We start from the raw sequence: 17,344 nt of genomic DNA, 5'->3' as shown, positions 1-17,344 counted from the left end.
AAATGTTGAGGTTTGCTTTGTTATTGACTATGTGGCCAATTTTAGAGAAGGTTCCATGAGGTGCTGAGAAGGTATATTCTTTTGTGTTTGGGTGAAAAGTTCAATAGATCTCTGTTAAGTCCATTTGAGTCTTGACATTTGTTAGTAGTCTGATTTCTCTGTTAAGTTTCTGTCTGGTTAACCTGTCCATTGAGGAGAGTGGAGTGCTGAAGTCTCCTACTATTAGTGTGTGGGGTTTGATGTGCAGTTTAAGCTTTAGTAATATTTCTTTTAGATATGTGTGTGCTCTGTTATTTGGGGCATAAATATTTAGGATTCAGACATCATCTTAATGTATTTTTCCTGTGATGAGTTTGAAGTGTTCTTCTCCATCTCTTCTGGTTGATTTTAGTTTGAAATCTACTTTGTTTGATATTAGGATAGTTATACCTGCTTGTTTCTTAGGTCCATTTGATTGAAAGACCTTTTTCCAACCCTTTACTCTGAGGTAATGTCTGTCTTTAGAGTTGCGGTGTATTTCTTGCATACAGCAGAAGGATGGATCCTGGTTCCATATCCATCTGTTAGCTTGTGTCTTTTTTACAGGTTAGTTGAATCCATTTGATATTAAGAGATATTAATGACCAGTGAATGTTTATTTCTGTTATTTTTTGGTGTTAATGTTTTTGTGTTTCCTTTCTTTGGAGTTTACTGGTGTGAGGCTCTCTGTTGCCTGTGTTTTTGTAGGTGCAGTTATAATTTTGTAAGGCTGTTTTTGTGGATAGGTATTGTTTAAATCTAGTTTTGTTATGGAATACCTTGTTTTCTCCATTGACAGAGATTGAAAGCTTTGCTGGGTATAATTATTAGTCTGGGTTTGCATCCATGGTCTTAGTGTCTGCTACACATTTGTCCAGGACCTTCTGGCTTTCAGGACTTCCATTGAAAATCAGGGGTAATTCTGATAGGTCTGCTTTTATATGTTACTTGGCCTTTTTACTTTGTAGCTCTTAATATTCTTTCTTTATTCTGAACGTTTAGCATTTTTATTATTATATGGAAAGGGAACTTTTTTGGGTTCTTTCTATTTGTTGTTCTGTAAGCTTTTTATATCTTCATAAGGCATATCCTTCTTTAGGTTGGAAAAGTTTTCTTCTGTGAATTTGTTGAATATATTTTCTGTGCCTTTGAGCCCAAAAGTTTGTCTTCTCTTTTTATCCCTATTATTCTTAGGTTTGCTCTTTCCATGGTGTCCCAGATGTTTCCTGGATGTTAAGAATTTGTTGGATTTAACATTTTCTTTGATCTACGAATCTATTTTTTATTGTATCTTCAATGCCTGAGATTTTGTCTTTCATCTCTTGTATTCTGTTGTTTATGCTTGCATCTGTAGTTCCTGTTTATTTACCCAGATTTTCCATTTCCAGAATTCCTTCAGTTTGTGTTTTCTTTATTACCTGTATTTCAGTTTTCACTTCTTGAACTATTTGAACTGTTTCCTTCACCTGTTTGATTGTTTTTTTATTGAGTTTCTATAAGAGATCTATTGATTTCTTCCAATTTTTTGTTTGTCTTTTCCTCAATTTCTTTAAGGGAATATTTAATTTTCTCTTTAAAGGTCTCTATCATCTTCTTAAAGCTATATTTAAGGTTGTTTTCTTCCACTTTTTCTGGGTTAGGGTGATCACTTCTTCCTGTTGTATAACCACTGAGTTCTGGTGTTACCATGTAGTGATGGGCTGTGGGCAGGCCTGCTTTTCATCCTGCCCGGCTCCTGGCCACCAGCTAGCTTATGCCCCAAAATAACAACACACAAACTGTACTCATTTAAACACTGCCTGGCCCATTAGTTCCAGCCTCTTATTAGCTAATTCTCACATCTCTTGCTTTAACCCATATCTAATAATCTATGTAACACCACAAGTGGTGTCTTACCGGAAAAGATTCAGCATGTCTAACCTGGTGGCTCACTTCATGGTGACTGGCTCAGAGAGGAGAGGTGGGGCAATTGTCTGAGCCATCTACCTCACTTCCTTCTTCCTGTTCTGTCTACTCCACCCACCTAAGGGCTGGTCTATTAAATGGGCCAAGGCAGTTTCTTTATTAATGAAATCAACACAAACAGAAGACTCTCCCACATCATTACCATGTTGTTTTTAGGTTGTTGAACAAATTCTTGCATTGGTGCTACCCCTCTCTTCCTCTAATTGGTGCTGGCAGTGTCTTTGCCTCTTGGTCCAATCCTTGTAATAGGTGTCTATGTTTCAGGGATCCTCTCTTGGACCGATTGTTACAGTTACATCTGTCTGTGTCTTAAGGCGCCATTCTTGGTCTGCTTGTTGCAGTCACTGTCTGTGTCTCAGGGAGCCATTGAGGTGTCCAGGGATGGGGGTGATGGGGTTGGAGTGGGATTTATAGGTTACAGTGTCTAATTGTATGGTGGATGTTGGAGAAGCCTGCCTGTATGAGGCTTGCCTGGTGGCCAGCTAGTAAAGCTGAGAAAGGGGCTGGGGTTTTACCCTGGTACCAAGGGCCAAGAGGTGGGGCTGTCCACCTGGAGATAGCTGGTCACCCACATCTTGGTCTGCTCTGTGCATCAGAGATCCTTTGAGGTCATAGGTAATGGTTGGGTTTGTGGCCAGAAGGGGATTTGTAGCTTACAGGGCCCAATTGATGGGGTGGGGGTTTGGAGCAGCCTACTTGCAGGAGGCTTGCCTTTTGGCCAGCTAGTGAAGCTGATGTAGGTGGGGGAGGGGCCCAGGGTTTTTCCCTGGTACCAATGGCCTAAAGATTGGGGTGTCCACCTGGGTGGCTGATCAGTCACCTCTTGGTCTACTCTGTGCAGTTGCAGTCTCTGTGTCAGACCTCCTCTGATGTGGGGAATGGTTGAGTTTGGGGGCAGAGTGGGACTTGTAGTTTACTGTGTCTGGTTGATGGGGGTGTTGGAGCAGTCTACCTGCAGGAGGTTTGCCTGCTGGCCAGCTAGTAAAGTTGAGGCAGGTAGAGGAGGGGCCCTGGGATTGTGGCTAGTCACTCACCTCTTGGTCTACTCTATATTTAGTGTTTTAACTATGAGATGCCATTGGGTATTTCTTTTCTGATCTTACCTAGTTGGGATTCTTTGTGCTTCATATATCTGTTTGTGTATACCTTTTATTAGTTTAGGAAAGGTTTTTTCAATGCTCTTGCTAAAGATCTGGTCTATGCCATTGACCTGGGATTCTTTTCCCTCATCTATGCCTATAATTATAAGATTTTGTCTTTTGAGCAAATGTTCCCACATTTCCTGTATTGTTTCTCTCCTGTACTTAAAAGTTTTTTATATTTTTTCTTATGTCATCTAAGTCCTCTACTTTAACTTTGAATCCTGATGTTCTATATATTTTTTTTGCTTGATTCATTATACTTGTAAGGCTTTTCCCTAAATTCTCTAATCAGAATATTGAATTTTTTAATTCCACCTTCATTTTAACTTCTGTTGTCTTCAATGTTTCTATCTCATTATTGAATTTTGTTTTCAAATGTCGAATTAGCTTTATCATTTTATTAAGATAAGTATTTGTATTTTCTTGGACATCATTCAAGCATTTATTTTTATCTTTTTGGAGTTCAAGAAAGTGTTGTTCATGTCTTCTTGAAATTCTTTGAATTGTTTGACAAAGTTTATGACTATTCTTATAAATTCTGTGTCCTGGAGTTTATCTAGGTAGTTATTATTAGGAAACACTTTCATGGGACTAGTGGGTTTGATAGAAGATATACAGTCTTGGTCTTTCATGTTGTTTTAATTTGCAATTTGACTGAATATATGTATTTCTTTCTTTCTTTGTGAGTCTGATGTGATAATCTGACCTTCCTTAGATTAGGCCAGTTCAGGAGATATGTGACCTGAGCTAAACCAGGTAAAGCTGATAGATGAGGTGGCTCCAAAACTATGGGTCTTGAAGTTGACTTATGGTGGAGAGATTGGTCGTGATCAAAGAGAAGAATGGGAAGAAAAGAAGTGCTCACCAATCCAAGATGGTTGTCAAAGAAAGAAAATTCAAAGGCCCCAGATCTTGAGGTAGGCCTGTAGGTATAGAGATGGCTACAAGCTGGAGAAGGAGATATTAGAAGGAAATGTAGGGATAGACGCAAATTCCTTAGCAATATGTTTCAGGAACAAAGAGGGTTGCTGGGCCATGGTCTGGAATTATGTTTTTGGTTTTGCAGATGTTGGCAAATTGGTGAAAGGAAAGTCAAAAGGAAGAAGTGACTTGAATAAGGAGGGTTTATATCCCACGAGACTGGATATAGCCTTGTAGGCTAGCACATGGCAGCAAATTGGAGAAAGTGATGGCAAAAGGAAGAAGCAAGTAAACAAATAAATGATGTGGGAGTCCCCTTTGTGTGCTGTGATTACCATTAATGAATAAAGAAACTGCTTTGAAACTATAGCAAGGCAGAACTTAGGTAGGCAGGGAAAGCTAGGCTGAATGCTGGGAGAAAGAAGAGCGGGGTCAGAGAGATGCCATGGAGCTGCTGGAGATAGACGCTGGGAACTTTAGCTGGTAAGCCACAACCATGTGACGATACACAGATTAATAGAAATGGGTTAAATTCATATGTAAGATTTAGCCAATAAGAAGTTAAAGCTAATGGGCTAAGCAGTGATTTAATGAATATAGTTTCCCTCAATCAAGATATTGATTTCTTGCTCTCCTTCTCTGTCCTTCCCCCATCTTGGCCTTCATGTTCTCTTCCTTATTTCCCTTCTCCTCTTCCCCTCCCCTCCTGCCCTCGCTTTATCCCCCACCATGCTCCCAATTGTCTTAGGAGTTTTGTTCTATTTCCTCTTCTCAGGGGGATCCATGTAATCCTCTTTTAGGGTTTTCCATGTTACCTAGCTTCTCTGGGATCATGGACTATAGGCTGGTTATCCTTTGCTTATGTCTAACATCAACTTATCAGTGAGTACATATTGGGTTTGTCTTTCTGGGTCTGGGTTACCTCACCCAAGGTGGTCTTTTTTTTTTCTAGTTCCATCCATTTGCCTGCAAATTTCAAGATGTCATTTTTTTCTGCAGAGTAGTACTTCATTTTGTAAATGTAACATATTTTCTTTATCCATTCTTCAATAGAGGGGCATCTAGGTTGTTTCCAGGTTCAGGCTATTATGAATAATGTTTCTATGAACATAGTTGAGCAAATATTCTTATAGTATGATTGGGCATCCTTTGGGTATATGCCCAAGAGTGGGATTGCTGGGTCTTGAGGTAGGTTAATTGCCATTTTTCTGAGAAACCACTGTACTGATTTCCAAAGTGGCTGAACAAGTTTACAGACCTGGCAGCAATGGAGGAGTGTTCCCTTTTCTCTGCATCCCCTCCAGAATAAGCTACCCTCAGTGTTTTTGGTCTTTGTCATTCTGACTGGTGTAAGATGGTATCTCAGAGTCATTTTGATTTGCATTTCCCTCATGGCTAAGGATGTTGAGCAATTCTGCAAATGCCTTTGTTTCATTTGAGATATTGTTGAGAATTCTCTATTTAGACCTGTATCCCAGTTTTTAATTAGATTATTTGATATTTTGATGTCTAGTTTCTTGAGTTCTTTTTATATATATATATATATATATATATATATATATATATATATATATATATATATATGAGATCAGTCCTCTGTCTGATGTGGGGATTGGAGAAGATCTTTTCCTATTCAGTAGGCTGCTTATTGACTGTGTCCTTTGGTTTATAGAAGATTCTCAGTTTCAGAAGATCCCATTTATTAATCATTACTCTCAGTGTCTTGCTACTGGTATTATATTTAGGAAGTGGTCTCCTGTGCCCAGGTGTTCAAGGATACTTCCCAATTCTCTTCTAGGAGGTTCAGTGTGGCTGGATTTATGTTGAGGTCTTTGTTCCACTTGGAGTTGCATTTTGTGCATGAGAATAATTATGGATCTATTTTTATTTTTCTACACGTGGACATCCAGTTATGCCAGCACCATTTGTTGAAGATGTTTTCTTTTTCCACTGTATAATTTTAGCTTCTTTGTCAAAAGTCAGGTGTTCTTAAGTGTGGATTAATATCAGGGTCTTTGATTCGATACCATTGGTCCATCTTTAGGTCTTTTTTCATGCCAATACCAAGCTGTTTTCATTACTGTAGCTCTATAATGCTTGATGTAAGGGATAGTGATGCCTTCAGAAGTTTCCTTATTGTATGTGATTATTTTTTTTAAATATGAAGTTGAGTGCTGATCTTTTGAGTTTTGTGAAGAATTGTGTTGGAACTTTGATGGGGATGGCATTGAATCTGTAGATTTTGGTAAGATAGCCATTTTTATTATGTTGATCCTACCTGTCTAAGAACATGGGTGATCTTTCCATTTTCTGGTGTCTTCTTCAATTTCTTCTTTAAAGACTTAAAGTTCTTGTCAAACAGTTCTTTCACTTCTTTGGTTAGTGTTACCCTAAGATAGTTTGTTATTTGTGGTTATTGTAAAAGGTTATATTTCTCTGATTTCTTTCTCAGCCATTTATCATTTGTATATTGGAGAGCTACTGTTTTTTTTTTGAGTTGATCTTGTATCCTGCCACATTACTGAAGGTGTATATCAGCTGTAGAAGTTCCCTTGTCAAATTTTTAGGGTCACTATGTATACTATCAGATCATCTGCAAATAGCAAAAGTTTGACTTCTTACTTTCCAATTTGTATCCCCCTGGTCTTCTTTTGTTGTCTTATTGCTCTAGCTAGAATTTCTAGTACTATGTTGAATAGACATGGAGAGAGTGGGCAACCTTGTCTTGTTCTTGATTTTAGTGGAATCATTTTGAGTTTCTCTCCATTTAATTTGATGTTGGCTGTGGGCTTGCTGTATATTGCTTTTATAATATTTAGATATGTTTCTTGTATCCCTGATCTCTCCAAGACCTTTATCATGAAAGGGCACTGGATTTTGTCAAAGGCTTTTTCAGCATCTGATGAGATGATCATATGGTTTTTTTCTTTCAGTTTACTTATATGGTGGATTACATTGACAGATTTTCATATGTTGAACCATCCCTGCATCACATGGACAAAGCTAAGTTGATGATGGTGGATGATTTTTGTCGATGTGTTCTTGGATTTGATTTGCCAGTATTTTATTGAATATTTTTGCATCAGTGTTTGTTTGGGAGAGTGGTGGTCTGTAATTTTCTTTCTTGGTTGCATCTTTTTTTATTTTATTTTTTATTAAAAATTTCCATCTCCTCCCCTCCTCACACTTCCTTCCCCTCCCCTCCCCCCACACCCCCACTCCCTCCTTCTCCAGGCCAAAGAGCAGTCAGGGTTCCCTACACTATGGGAAGTCCAAGGTCCTCCCAATTCCTCCCAGGAAGGTGAGCATCCAAACTGACAAGGCTCCCACAGAGCCCGTCCATACCATAGAATCAAAGCCCATAGCCATTGTCCTTGGCTTCTCAGTCAGCCTCCACCGTCAGCCACATTCAGAGAGTCTGGTTTGGTCGCATGTTCCATCAGTCCCATTCCAACTGGTCTTGGTGGTCTCCCGTTAGTTCTGTCCCACCGTCTCAGTGGGTGAACACACCCCTCAGGGGTCCAGACTTTCTTGCTCATGTTCTCCCTCCTTCTGCTCCTCATCAGGACCTTGTGAGCTCAGTCTGGTGCTCCAATGTGGGGCTCTGTCTCTATCTCCATCCATCGCCAGGTGGAGGTTCTATGGTGATATGCAATATATTCATCAGTATGGCTATAGGATCTGGCCTTTTCTGGCTCCCTCTCCTCAGCTGCCCAAGGAAGTAGCTGGGGGCATCTTGCTGGATACCTGGGAACCCCTCTAGAGTCAAGTCTCTTGACAACCCTAAAATGGCTCCCTTAATTAAGATATATGCTTCCCTGATCCCATATCCTCCTCCTCCATCCCAACCATCCCATTCCCTCAAGCTCTCCCCATCCTCTCCTTCTCCCTTCTCTCCCCCATCTCCCCTTATTCCCACCTTACCCCCACCCCTATACTCCCAATCCCTGCCCTGCAATTTTGTCAATTTCCAATATCCAGGAAGATAACAATATGTTTTTCTTTGGGTTCACCTTCTTATTTAGCTTCTATAGGATCACGAATTATAGGCTCTATGTCCTTTATTTATGGCTAGAATCCACTTATGAGTGAGTACATACCATATTCCTCTTTTTTGGGTCTGGGTTACCTCACTCAGGATAGTGTTTTCTATTCCCATCCATTTGCATGCAAAATTCAAGGTGTCGTTGTTTTTTACAGCTGAGTAGTACTCTAAAGTGTATATGTGCCACACCTTCTTTATCCATTCTTCTATTGAGGGGCACCTAGGTTGTTTCCAGGTTCTGGCTGTTACAAATAGTGCTGCTATAAACATAGTTGAACAAATGCTTTTGTAGTATGATTGGGCATCTCTTGGGTATATTCCCAAGAGTGGAATTGCTGGGTCCTGAGGTAGGTTGACTCCCAGTTTCCTGAGAAACTGCCACACTGCTTTCCAAAGTGGTTGCACAAGTTTGCATTCCCACCAACAATAGATGAGTGTTCCCCTTTCTCCACATCCTCTTGGTTGCATCTTTATGTGGTTTGGGTATCAGGGTAATTGCAGCTTTAAAAAAAGAGTTTGACAGTGATCCTCCTATTTCTATTGTGTGGAACAATTTGAGGAGTATAGGTATTAGCTCTTCTTTGATGTTTTGGTAGAGTTTTGCACTAAATCCATTTGCCCTTTTTTCTTTTTTTTTCTTCTTTTTAGTTGGGAGACTTTTTATGACTGCTTCTATTTCCTTAGGGGTATCAGTCTATTTAAGATGCTCATCTGGTCCTGATTTTATTTTGATGTGTGTGTGTAGCACATATTCTTAATGAACTTACTATAAATCACTGTGTTTTAGTTGTAACTGCAGTTTGGAATATGTGTTCTCAGACTATGCTTGTAGCTTCAAAACTCAGATCATTAATTATGGTCCCACATGTTTAGTGAAAATTAACTATTTTCTTTCATACCAAATCTTCTGTTTTATCTCCAGATAATGCAGTAATCTTTACAGATTCAGATAGAGAAAAGACCATCGTGAGACCTGGTTACAGCAGCTTCCTGATCACAGAAATTATAGATTCAAAGCAAGCTTTATCGCTGGCCACTATGCCTCTTACAGTAACATCAACTTTGACCTTTCCAGCAGACTCTTGGTATTTATTTGACTTTGGCACAGTTAATGGACGGAATTGGACCATAATTTTAAGACCATGTAATTATTGGGTTCAACAAAATGATCGTGATATTTTATCCCCCAACATTGTGAAGTATATTGATGTGGGAAACAAAGTGAATTATGAGATCAAGTTGATACCTAATTCACATGGTAAGTTTGATTTTATTGAGAACATAAAAAGGAGTTATTTCTTTTCTTTTCTTTTATATAAAACATAACTCTTTGATATTCATTTTAGCTTTTATGATTGCCAGGATTCTACTACTAACAGAGGTACATTCTAATTATTGTTAATGACTTCATTCTAGGTTCTATATTAAATTTTTATAGACATTTTTAATGTTTATAGTTGCCCCAAAGTCTAGATAATAATCATTCTATAAAATGAGCAAATGAAGATAATGAGCAGTCAAAACTTATATCACAGGATAGCTTAGATTTTTGTTGACCTTCTAAATGAAAACCTTTTCATTTCTTTGGTATGAAAATATTTGTCTTAGGTATTTAAAAAAATAGATTTACTTTTATTTTGTGTCTATGAGTGTTTTGGCTGAATGCATCTTCACCATATATCTGCCTGTGGTTCAAAGAGGGTATCAAATCCCCCTGAAACTCAGGGACACATGTTGTAAGATACCATGTGCATGTTGGGAATCAAACCAAATTCCTCTACAAGATTCTCAAGAGCCTTTAGTCACTAAGCCATATCTCTAACCCCTATTGTAGGCATTTAATTCAAGCCAAAATTAATTTTACATAAAATACTATACTATATCTAATATTTTAGTATATTTATTTTAAAAGCATGTAAGCCTAGACTGCCAAGATGTTTCAGCAAATTAGGGCATTTTTCCGCCAAGACTGTTATGTGAGAACCATGATTAACATAGTAAAGGGAGAGACTAAGAGCCAAGTCCCACACATAGTCTTCTGGCCTTCCCAAGAGCACCATCTCATGCCCACACTCACATTAATGCACAAGACAGACTCACTCACATATTATAAAGTAAGTAAGTAAGTACACAAATATACAATAATAATGAAAAATATAAGGGCTCAGTGGATATAAACACTTGCCATGCAACTCAGACAACCTGAGTTTGGCCTCTGGATCCCACAATGGAAAGACAGAATTAATTCCCATAAGTGGTCCTCTGACCAGCATATGCCCACCATGGCATCCATGTACCACACTTGAACACACACACACACACAATCATGTACACACAAGAGTAATGAAAGGCCTCTGAGCATGCATCCAAGGGATTATTTTGATTACATTAATCGATGTGGGAAGACCCACCTTAATTGCAGGTGGGCCCATTCACCTAGACTGTGTGAATTGGCACAAGCAAGCTGAGAACCAGTGTGCATTAGTGTACTGCTCTCTACTTCTTGGCTGTAGATGAAATACCCAGCTGCTTCAACTTGAATTCCCCATCAGAATGGACTGTACATTGAACTGTGAACTTAAATGATCTCTTCCTTCTGTAAACTGTGCTCGTCAGGGTTTCTGTGAAGGTGGGAATGCCAGGATTTTGACTTTTTAGTATCCTGGTGGACCTAGTGAAAGTCTATGCTTTTTAACAAAAGCAGGTTCTAGGTGTCTGTTATGGGCCATCAAGTCAGAGATGTCAGACATTTTATCCCATTTGAGTCACTCTTTAGATGTCTGCAAGTTCAAGTGAAGACTCTCAGTGCTTTTAGCAAAGCTTGGAAGGCCTACCAATCGGCAAGCACAACTGTCACAGCTCACAAGCAGAGGTCTTACCTACGTAAAAGTAAACACGAAGACACTAATGTGTGACATCCAAAATTCATACTATCTTAATTTCTCTAGCTAACGCTTTTCTATGAAGAGGTAAGGGGCCCAGAGTTCTTTGTCTTCTATCCCCTGGCTGTCACTAACTGCCTTGGCTTTGCCTCTGTGTGGGCCCAAATACAATAACCAATGCCAAGAGACAAAAGACTGAAGGAAAGGCTTTCTCCACCCAGCAAGAAAGGATACAATGTGTGTGAATATTTCCAAAGCAATTTCTCCCCAGGGGAAAGAAGCAAAAACGCTTGACTTTTTTTTTCCTTTCCTGAGAAAACTTATACATACTTCACATAGTAGTATCGTTAGATGGAAACATCCTTGAACATGGTCTACACACTTTGTCATACTTATACATACCTCACACAGGAGCATTGTTAGATGCATCCTTGAATATGCCCATTTCAAGATCATGCATTGTTCAAAAGAGGGCAGAAAACTTGATACTGCAGTGAACGAAGTTTACCCTAGGTTACTATAAAGAGCAAGTCAGAGAGCCTGGGATGTTTTGTCGGATTCCCAAGTTTCTCTGGGGGAGGTTTTCCCAAACCAGTAAGTCTCACGGACAAGTCTCTGAGGGAGACTGGACAGGCAGCTCACATGGCTCTTTAGAGAACCGAGTTCCGTTCCCAGCACACACAAAATCTTTGCAGGGACATTAATAGTCATATAAGGGCATCAGCTTTCTCAGCTCCATAGTTGTAGGTGATTGTACCTACAAATTCCTGCCTGGTCCCACACATAATCAGAAGTACCCATGTGACAACCTGGATGAGAAATGAGGAGTAGATGGGACAATAAATTTTCTGAGGAAAATATCTGTGAAGATAAATTTCCTAAGGACTATTAAGATGCCAATCACTATTCAGCTCTTCTTATAATTTTCATTTGGTAATGTTAGCTTTTGGCACTGTTCCCACAGGTCTGAGAATACCTGAGGTTCCACCAGTCATTGTGGTTGTTGGAAACCCAACGATATTGAAAGTTAAGGTAGAAGGATATTTTGACTTCGTTGATTGCTACCATTTGAAGGTTGAGATAGCTAGCAAGTTTTTCCAAAGAGTAAGAGGATTTTTTAAATTACAAAACAATCTATTACATATAGAAAATATAGACATAGTAGCTATTAAAGACAAACAATCCTTCCATCAAGAGTAAGTAAGTAGCCTTAACATGTGTGGTATTTTATAAGACGGGATGGAGGTTATAGAAATGTTAGAAATAGGCATTCTGGTCAGGAGTATTGCATATCTTTAATTCCTGCACTCTGGGGGGCAGGAGCAGGCAGAAATCTCTGAGAGTTTGAGACCAGCCTTGTCTACACAGTGAGTTCCAGGCCAGCTAGGGCTACGTAGTAAGAGAATCTTAGAAGAAAAAAAGGTATTTTTACATTCCTAAACCTTTTTTTCCGACTTTACCTTTTCTGTTCTCTTCATTGTTAATCAGAAATTCTCTCTAGCATTTTTATGCCCCCCTTCATTTTGTTTTTCTTCTTCTTCTTTTAGTTTTTTTCTCCATAGCCTGCCCCTTCTTGTTTCATTTTTTGCTTGAAATGTTTTGACCCTCGAGCCACATTAATTGTAGCTGTCTTGTTTTATATGGTTATTGATAGTATAGTACTTAGCTTAAATAAATTTGATGATATTTTTGTATCTGATTTGGTTTGGCAATGCTGCTCATATGGCAGTTTATGTCCCCTCCCGAAGTGAGGCTCAGGTTCTTATGCTCAGCTTTAACTACCTACTTGACACAATCTACAGTCACCTGGCAGAGCTGGGTCAATGAACTTGTCTAGACCAGGTTGGCCTATGAGCTCGCTAAGGTATATTTTGCCAATTAGATTAACAGAGGTGGCAAGACCCACCCTGGGAATTAGAAAACAAAGAAACAGTATTGACAAACTCCAAGACAAAAGCACTAGGGATTGGAACTGTGGCTCAGTTGGTAAAGTGCTTGTCTGGCTGGCATGGAGCCCGGGGTTACATCCCAGCACCAAATATCCCAGGGATGTTAATGCATGCTTATGGTCCCAGCACTTGGAAGGTGGAGACAGGAGAAAAAACTCAACTTGTGCAAGTTATCTTCTGACGCGCGCGCACAAGCACACACACACACACACACACACACACACACAGAGGAAGAGAACCAACAAAATGCGAGAGTACCTCAGTCCGTGTCGGGAGTTTTTTTTTTTTTTTTTTTTTTTGGTTTTTCGAGACAGGGTTTCTCTGCAGCTTTTTTAGAGCCTGTCTTGGAACTAGCTCTTGTAGACCAGGCTGGCCTCGAACTCACAGAGGTCCACCTGCCTCTGCCTCCCGAGTGCTGGGATTAAAGGCATGCGCCACCACCGCCCGGCCGTGTCGGGAGTTTTAAATACCTAATTTAATGTTCTGTATCTCTCTGCTTCTTGATATTTCTTCTTTTACTAAGCAAGTAAACTCATTCACTGAAAACCAAAAATACACCTATCTTAGTTCATTCTCTGGTTTATTAAAATAATGTATCTGGGGGTGTTTCCAGGATTCTAAACTCCATTTTCTGATGTTTCCAGGGTTTTACCTCAATAGGCCTGATTATATGGGAAGCATCAACTGAGTGCTCTGTTGCTACCATGGTGCCCACCATGAAGAGCAGCTGCGGCTACCTCAGGGATATAGTCTACATTCCTGCACGAGACATACCAAAGGAAGCCTGGGATACCGGTGTGTACAAGGACTCACACGGTTTCAACATGATCAAAACTCTGCCAGTAAGCAATCTAGCTTTAGTACCCATAGGAGAACAAGCGATAATTTTCTCCTGTGTGCTCCCATGGCCATTCTGCGTTAGCATTTCTAGCACGTACATCATTTTCAAACTGTGGGTCATTTTGAGAACCTGATAGTGATGGTCCATTTCTAAACTGTGAAAACCTTCTGCAATAATTGTTTTTCTCACTAGCTTCTCTCATTACCATCAGTGTCATTAATACAACGATGGCATAATATTGGGTTTTTGTGATTCATGCAGCTATTTTGCCTTACAGCGACTTGTCTCAAACAAATTATCTAATTGGTCTTAGTTTTCCATGTGTTTGGGTTTGTTTGTTTTTTGATTTTTTTTTCCTTGATCAAGTTACAAAATGTTTTTCAGTTCTCCCATTTCAATATAATTTTTGCTTTTGTTTTGTTAGTATCTGTGAGTCTTTAATTTTGTTTTTCTGTGTATGAGAGTGGCCAGTATACGTGTGTGCAAGCGTGTGTGCAGGTATGCCTGTGCAGGTATGTTTGCTCACATAGTGTGGAGGCCAGCAGTCAACATCAGAATGTCTTCTTCAATTGATTCTCTGCCTTATTTCTAAGACAAGGTCTCCCATTGAGCCTAAAGATCACCAATTTTTTTGAACTGGCCAACAAGCTCCCAGGATAGGACTGTCTCTGGCCCCAGCACTGGGGCCATGGGTTGTGCTTGAATTGGTTTTTCACTTGGGTACTGGGACCCAAGCCCAGGCCCTGACACTTGTGTGGCAGACGCTTCCAGCTGAGGCATCTCATCGGCCATTTTCGTTGTGTTTTATTTTATTTGGGGATTCTTGTGACCACTTTAAAACCACAACTCAGCTGATGTGCTGCTTTTAGTTTTGTGCCAGGAAAAAATAAGTAAACTTGAAGGTGTGTTGTAACTGCATCCCCGAGCCACGTCTCTACACACCCGCATTAATTCTATGGCAGCTGTTTAAGTAGTAAAAGTCATTTCCCCCTCTTTACAGAGTCCGTATTATATCATCATGGGTTAACATTTTTGAAGCTACAGAAACGTAGGGGTAAGGCTACCGAAGAGGAGAAACTGACTGTGGTACTGGGGTGAAACGTGAAATATTTGCATGGGATGATTGTCTGGAAAAACAAAATATTGATGTTTTGGTGAATAATAACGTGTGGCCCTCTTTATTTAATCACTTGCAGGTAAACTACAGACCTCCATCTAATATGGGAATTTCTATTCCACTCACAGATAATTTTTATCATGCAGACCCTAGCAAACCCATACCAAGAAATCTATTTCACAAGTCAAAGGTAAATATTTTGTCTATAAATGGACTAAAGTAGTGTTTGTTTTATATTTACTTATACTTATATTACTCTTATATTTATAAGAAAACACTATGCTGATGAGAAGGGTTAGCTCCATCAAGCCTGAACCTCAGTTTGTCCCCCAGGAAACTGTAGACTCCACCCACTCCATGACATATATACACATCATATATATACACATCACACACACACACACACACACGCACGCACGCACGCACACAGATACACACAATACATGCATACTTATTTGGTAACTTGCAATTTTAGAAGAGAAACTCTTTATTTAGACGGCTCATTGTCACAGTTCTGGGGATTTAATGAGAAAGTTCAGCCATTTTTATCACCCCAGGATGACTGCTGTCCCCTGTTCAGCTACTGCTGCTTCGGCCCCTTCAGCTACTCTCCCACTACTTTCCAGCTGTGGTGGTTTGATGTAACTGGCCCCCATAAACTCATAGGGAGGGGCACTATTAGGAGGTGCAGCCTTGTTGGAGAAAGTGTGGTCTTGCTGGCGGACCTGAGACCGAGAGCACACCTCTAATCTGGCCCACACCTTCTGTGGGAAGTGAGCTTGGAGGCCTATTTCCCAGGCTTCACTCAGTGTGGCAGGCGGTCGACTTCCTGTTGCCTGCAAGCCCCAGCACCATGTCTGCCTGCACGCTGCCATGCTCCCCTTCATGATAATGGACTGAACCTCTGAACGGTAAGCAAGCCACCGCAATTAATGTTTTCCTTTAAAGAGTTGCTGGGGGTCATGGTGTCTCCTCTCAGCAATAGAACACTGACTAAGACAACAGCCAAGAAGCTGAGGCGGACTCTCTCCTTGATTCTTTTTTTGTTTTGTTTTGTTTTGTTTGTTTTGTTTTGTTTTTTTGGAGATGGACATTTTTTTATTATTAAAAATTTCTGCCTCCTCCCCACCTCCCATTTCCCTCCTCCTCCATTAACTCCCCTCCCCACTCCCCCTTTCCAGTCCAAGGAGCAGTCAGGGTTCCCTGCCCTGCGGGAAGTCCAAGGTCCAACCCACTCCATCCAGGTCCAGGAAGGTGCGCATCTAAACAGACTAGGCTCCCCAAAAGCCAGTACATGCGGTAGGATCAAAACCCAGTGCCATTGTTCTTGGCTTCTCAGTCAGCCTTCATTGTCCGCCACGTTCAGAGAATCCGGTTTGATCCCATGCTTTTTCAGACCCGGTCGAGCTGGCCTTGGTGAGCTCCCCTTAGACCAGCCCCGCAGTCTCAGTGGGTGGGCGCACCCCTCACGGTCCTGACTTCCTTGCTCATAGTCTCCCTCCTTCAGCTCCCATGTAGATTTCAAAGGTCACAGTAGAGGAAGAGCTTTGTGTTTTCAAATGAGAGGAGGGTCTAGACCCATCTCATGTCTTTCAGCCTTGTAAACTGAATGGTGTCCAAGAAGTGAGCACGTTTAGACTCCTGCCATGTTGTTACTAGAAAAGAGGCTGGCTCCTTGGCGATGGACCACCTTTCTGCAGGAGAAATGAGCATGGCAGAACACAGGGAGGCACAGGGTTCAGAGAAAAGGCAGATGATCTGAGGAGCCTCTGGTGCCTGATATGCAAAGAGACCAGCATGCACTACAGAAAATTAGCATTTCTCTTGCTGAGAACAATTAACATCTGCCAGTCACATTCAAAATTTGGGGTACCAGCCCCTCAGATCCCTTCAAGGTCAGCTAAGGTGCTGCAGTTGGCAATGAAAAAATAACTATGGGGATGTGAGGGGAAAAAATGAATTAACTCACATGCGATTCTTCCTCAAATGTCTTCTTGTTCTCTCTTCCTTTTCCTCCATTCTAATTCTTCTTTCCTAACTGCCTCTAATTTCTTAATTCTCTGTCTTAATTCCAATTCTCTGCCACCTCCTCCTCGTCCTTCTTCATTTTCCTATCTCTGCTAATTTCTGGGATACTTCTGCTCCAACTTCTGTTAACTCTTTGTTCTTGCCTAGCTATAAAGATCCTAAAATCTTCCAGGCATAGAGAGTGACCAGTCAACCTATATAAACAGACAAGTGAAATTTTATAGCCCTTGGTCCATTAGCACTTTTGCCAAACGTTGCAAATTCTAAGGGCCTTTTAGATTGGAAGTTTACACCACTTTCTCTAAGCAGTGGGAACACAGAGAGACCCAAGCTCTAAATGCTCAGATCCAGAGTTTGATACCTATCAGAGTCAACAGTGGAGGTTTGTCCTTCTCAAGGCTGGGGATTGATGGTTAATTATTTTCTCTGAGAGTAA

The 17,344-nt window shown here is 40.4% G+C and overlaps 1 protein-coding gene across 1 annotated transcript in view; it reads left to right on the top strand.

Moving 5' to 3' along the window:
- The window catches only part of Catsperb (cation channel sperm associated auxiliary subunit beta), a 161,950-nt gene that overhangs the window by 129,714 nt on the left and 14,892 nt on the right, over positions 1-17,344 (top strand). Inside the window, exons 21-24 of the mRNA XM_042055403.1 lie at positions 9,014-9,353; positions 11,945-12,077; positions 13,567-13,764; positions 14,960-15,070. Coding sequence (XP_041911337.1) covers positions 9,014-9,353; positions 11,945-12,077; positions 13,567-13,764; positions 14,960-15,070 — 782 coding nt within the window. The remainder of the gene's footprint in view (positions 1-9,013; positions 9,354-11,944; positions 12,078-13,566; positions 13,765-14,959; positions 15,071-17,344) is intronic.

This window comes from Arvicola amphibius, chromosome 7 (assembly GCF_903992535.2).
Source record: "Arvicola amphibius chromosome 7, mArvAmp1.2, whole genome shotgun sequence".
Lineage (NCBI taxonomy): Eukaryota > Metazoa > Chordata > Mammalia > Rodentia > Cricetidae > Arvicola > Arvicola amphibius.
Note: the sequence above shows the minus strand (reverse complement) of the source record. Positions and strands in the feature narration are given on the sequence as shown.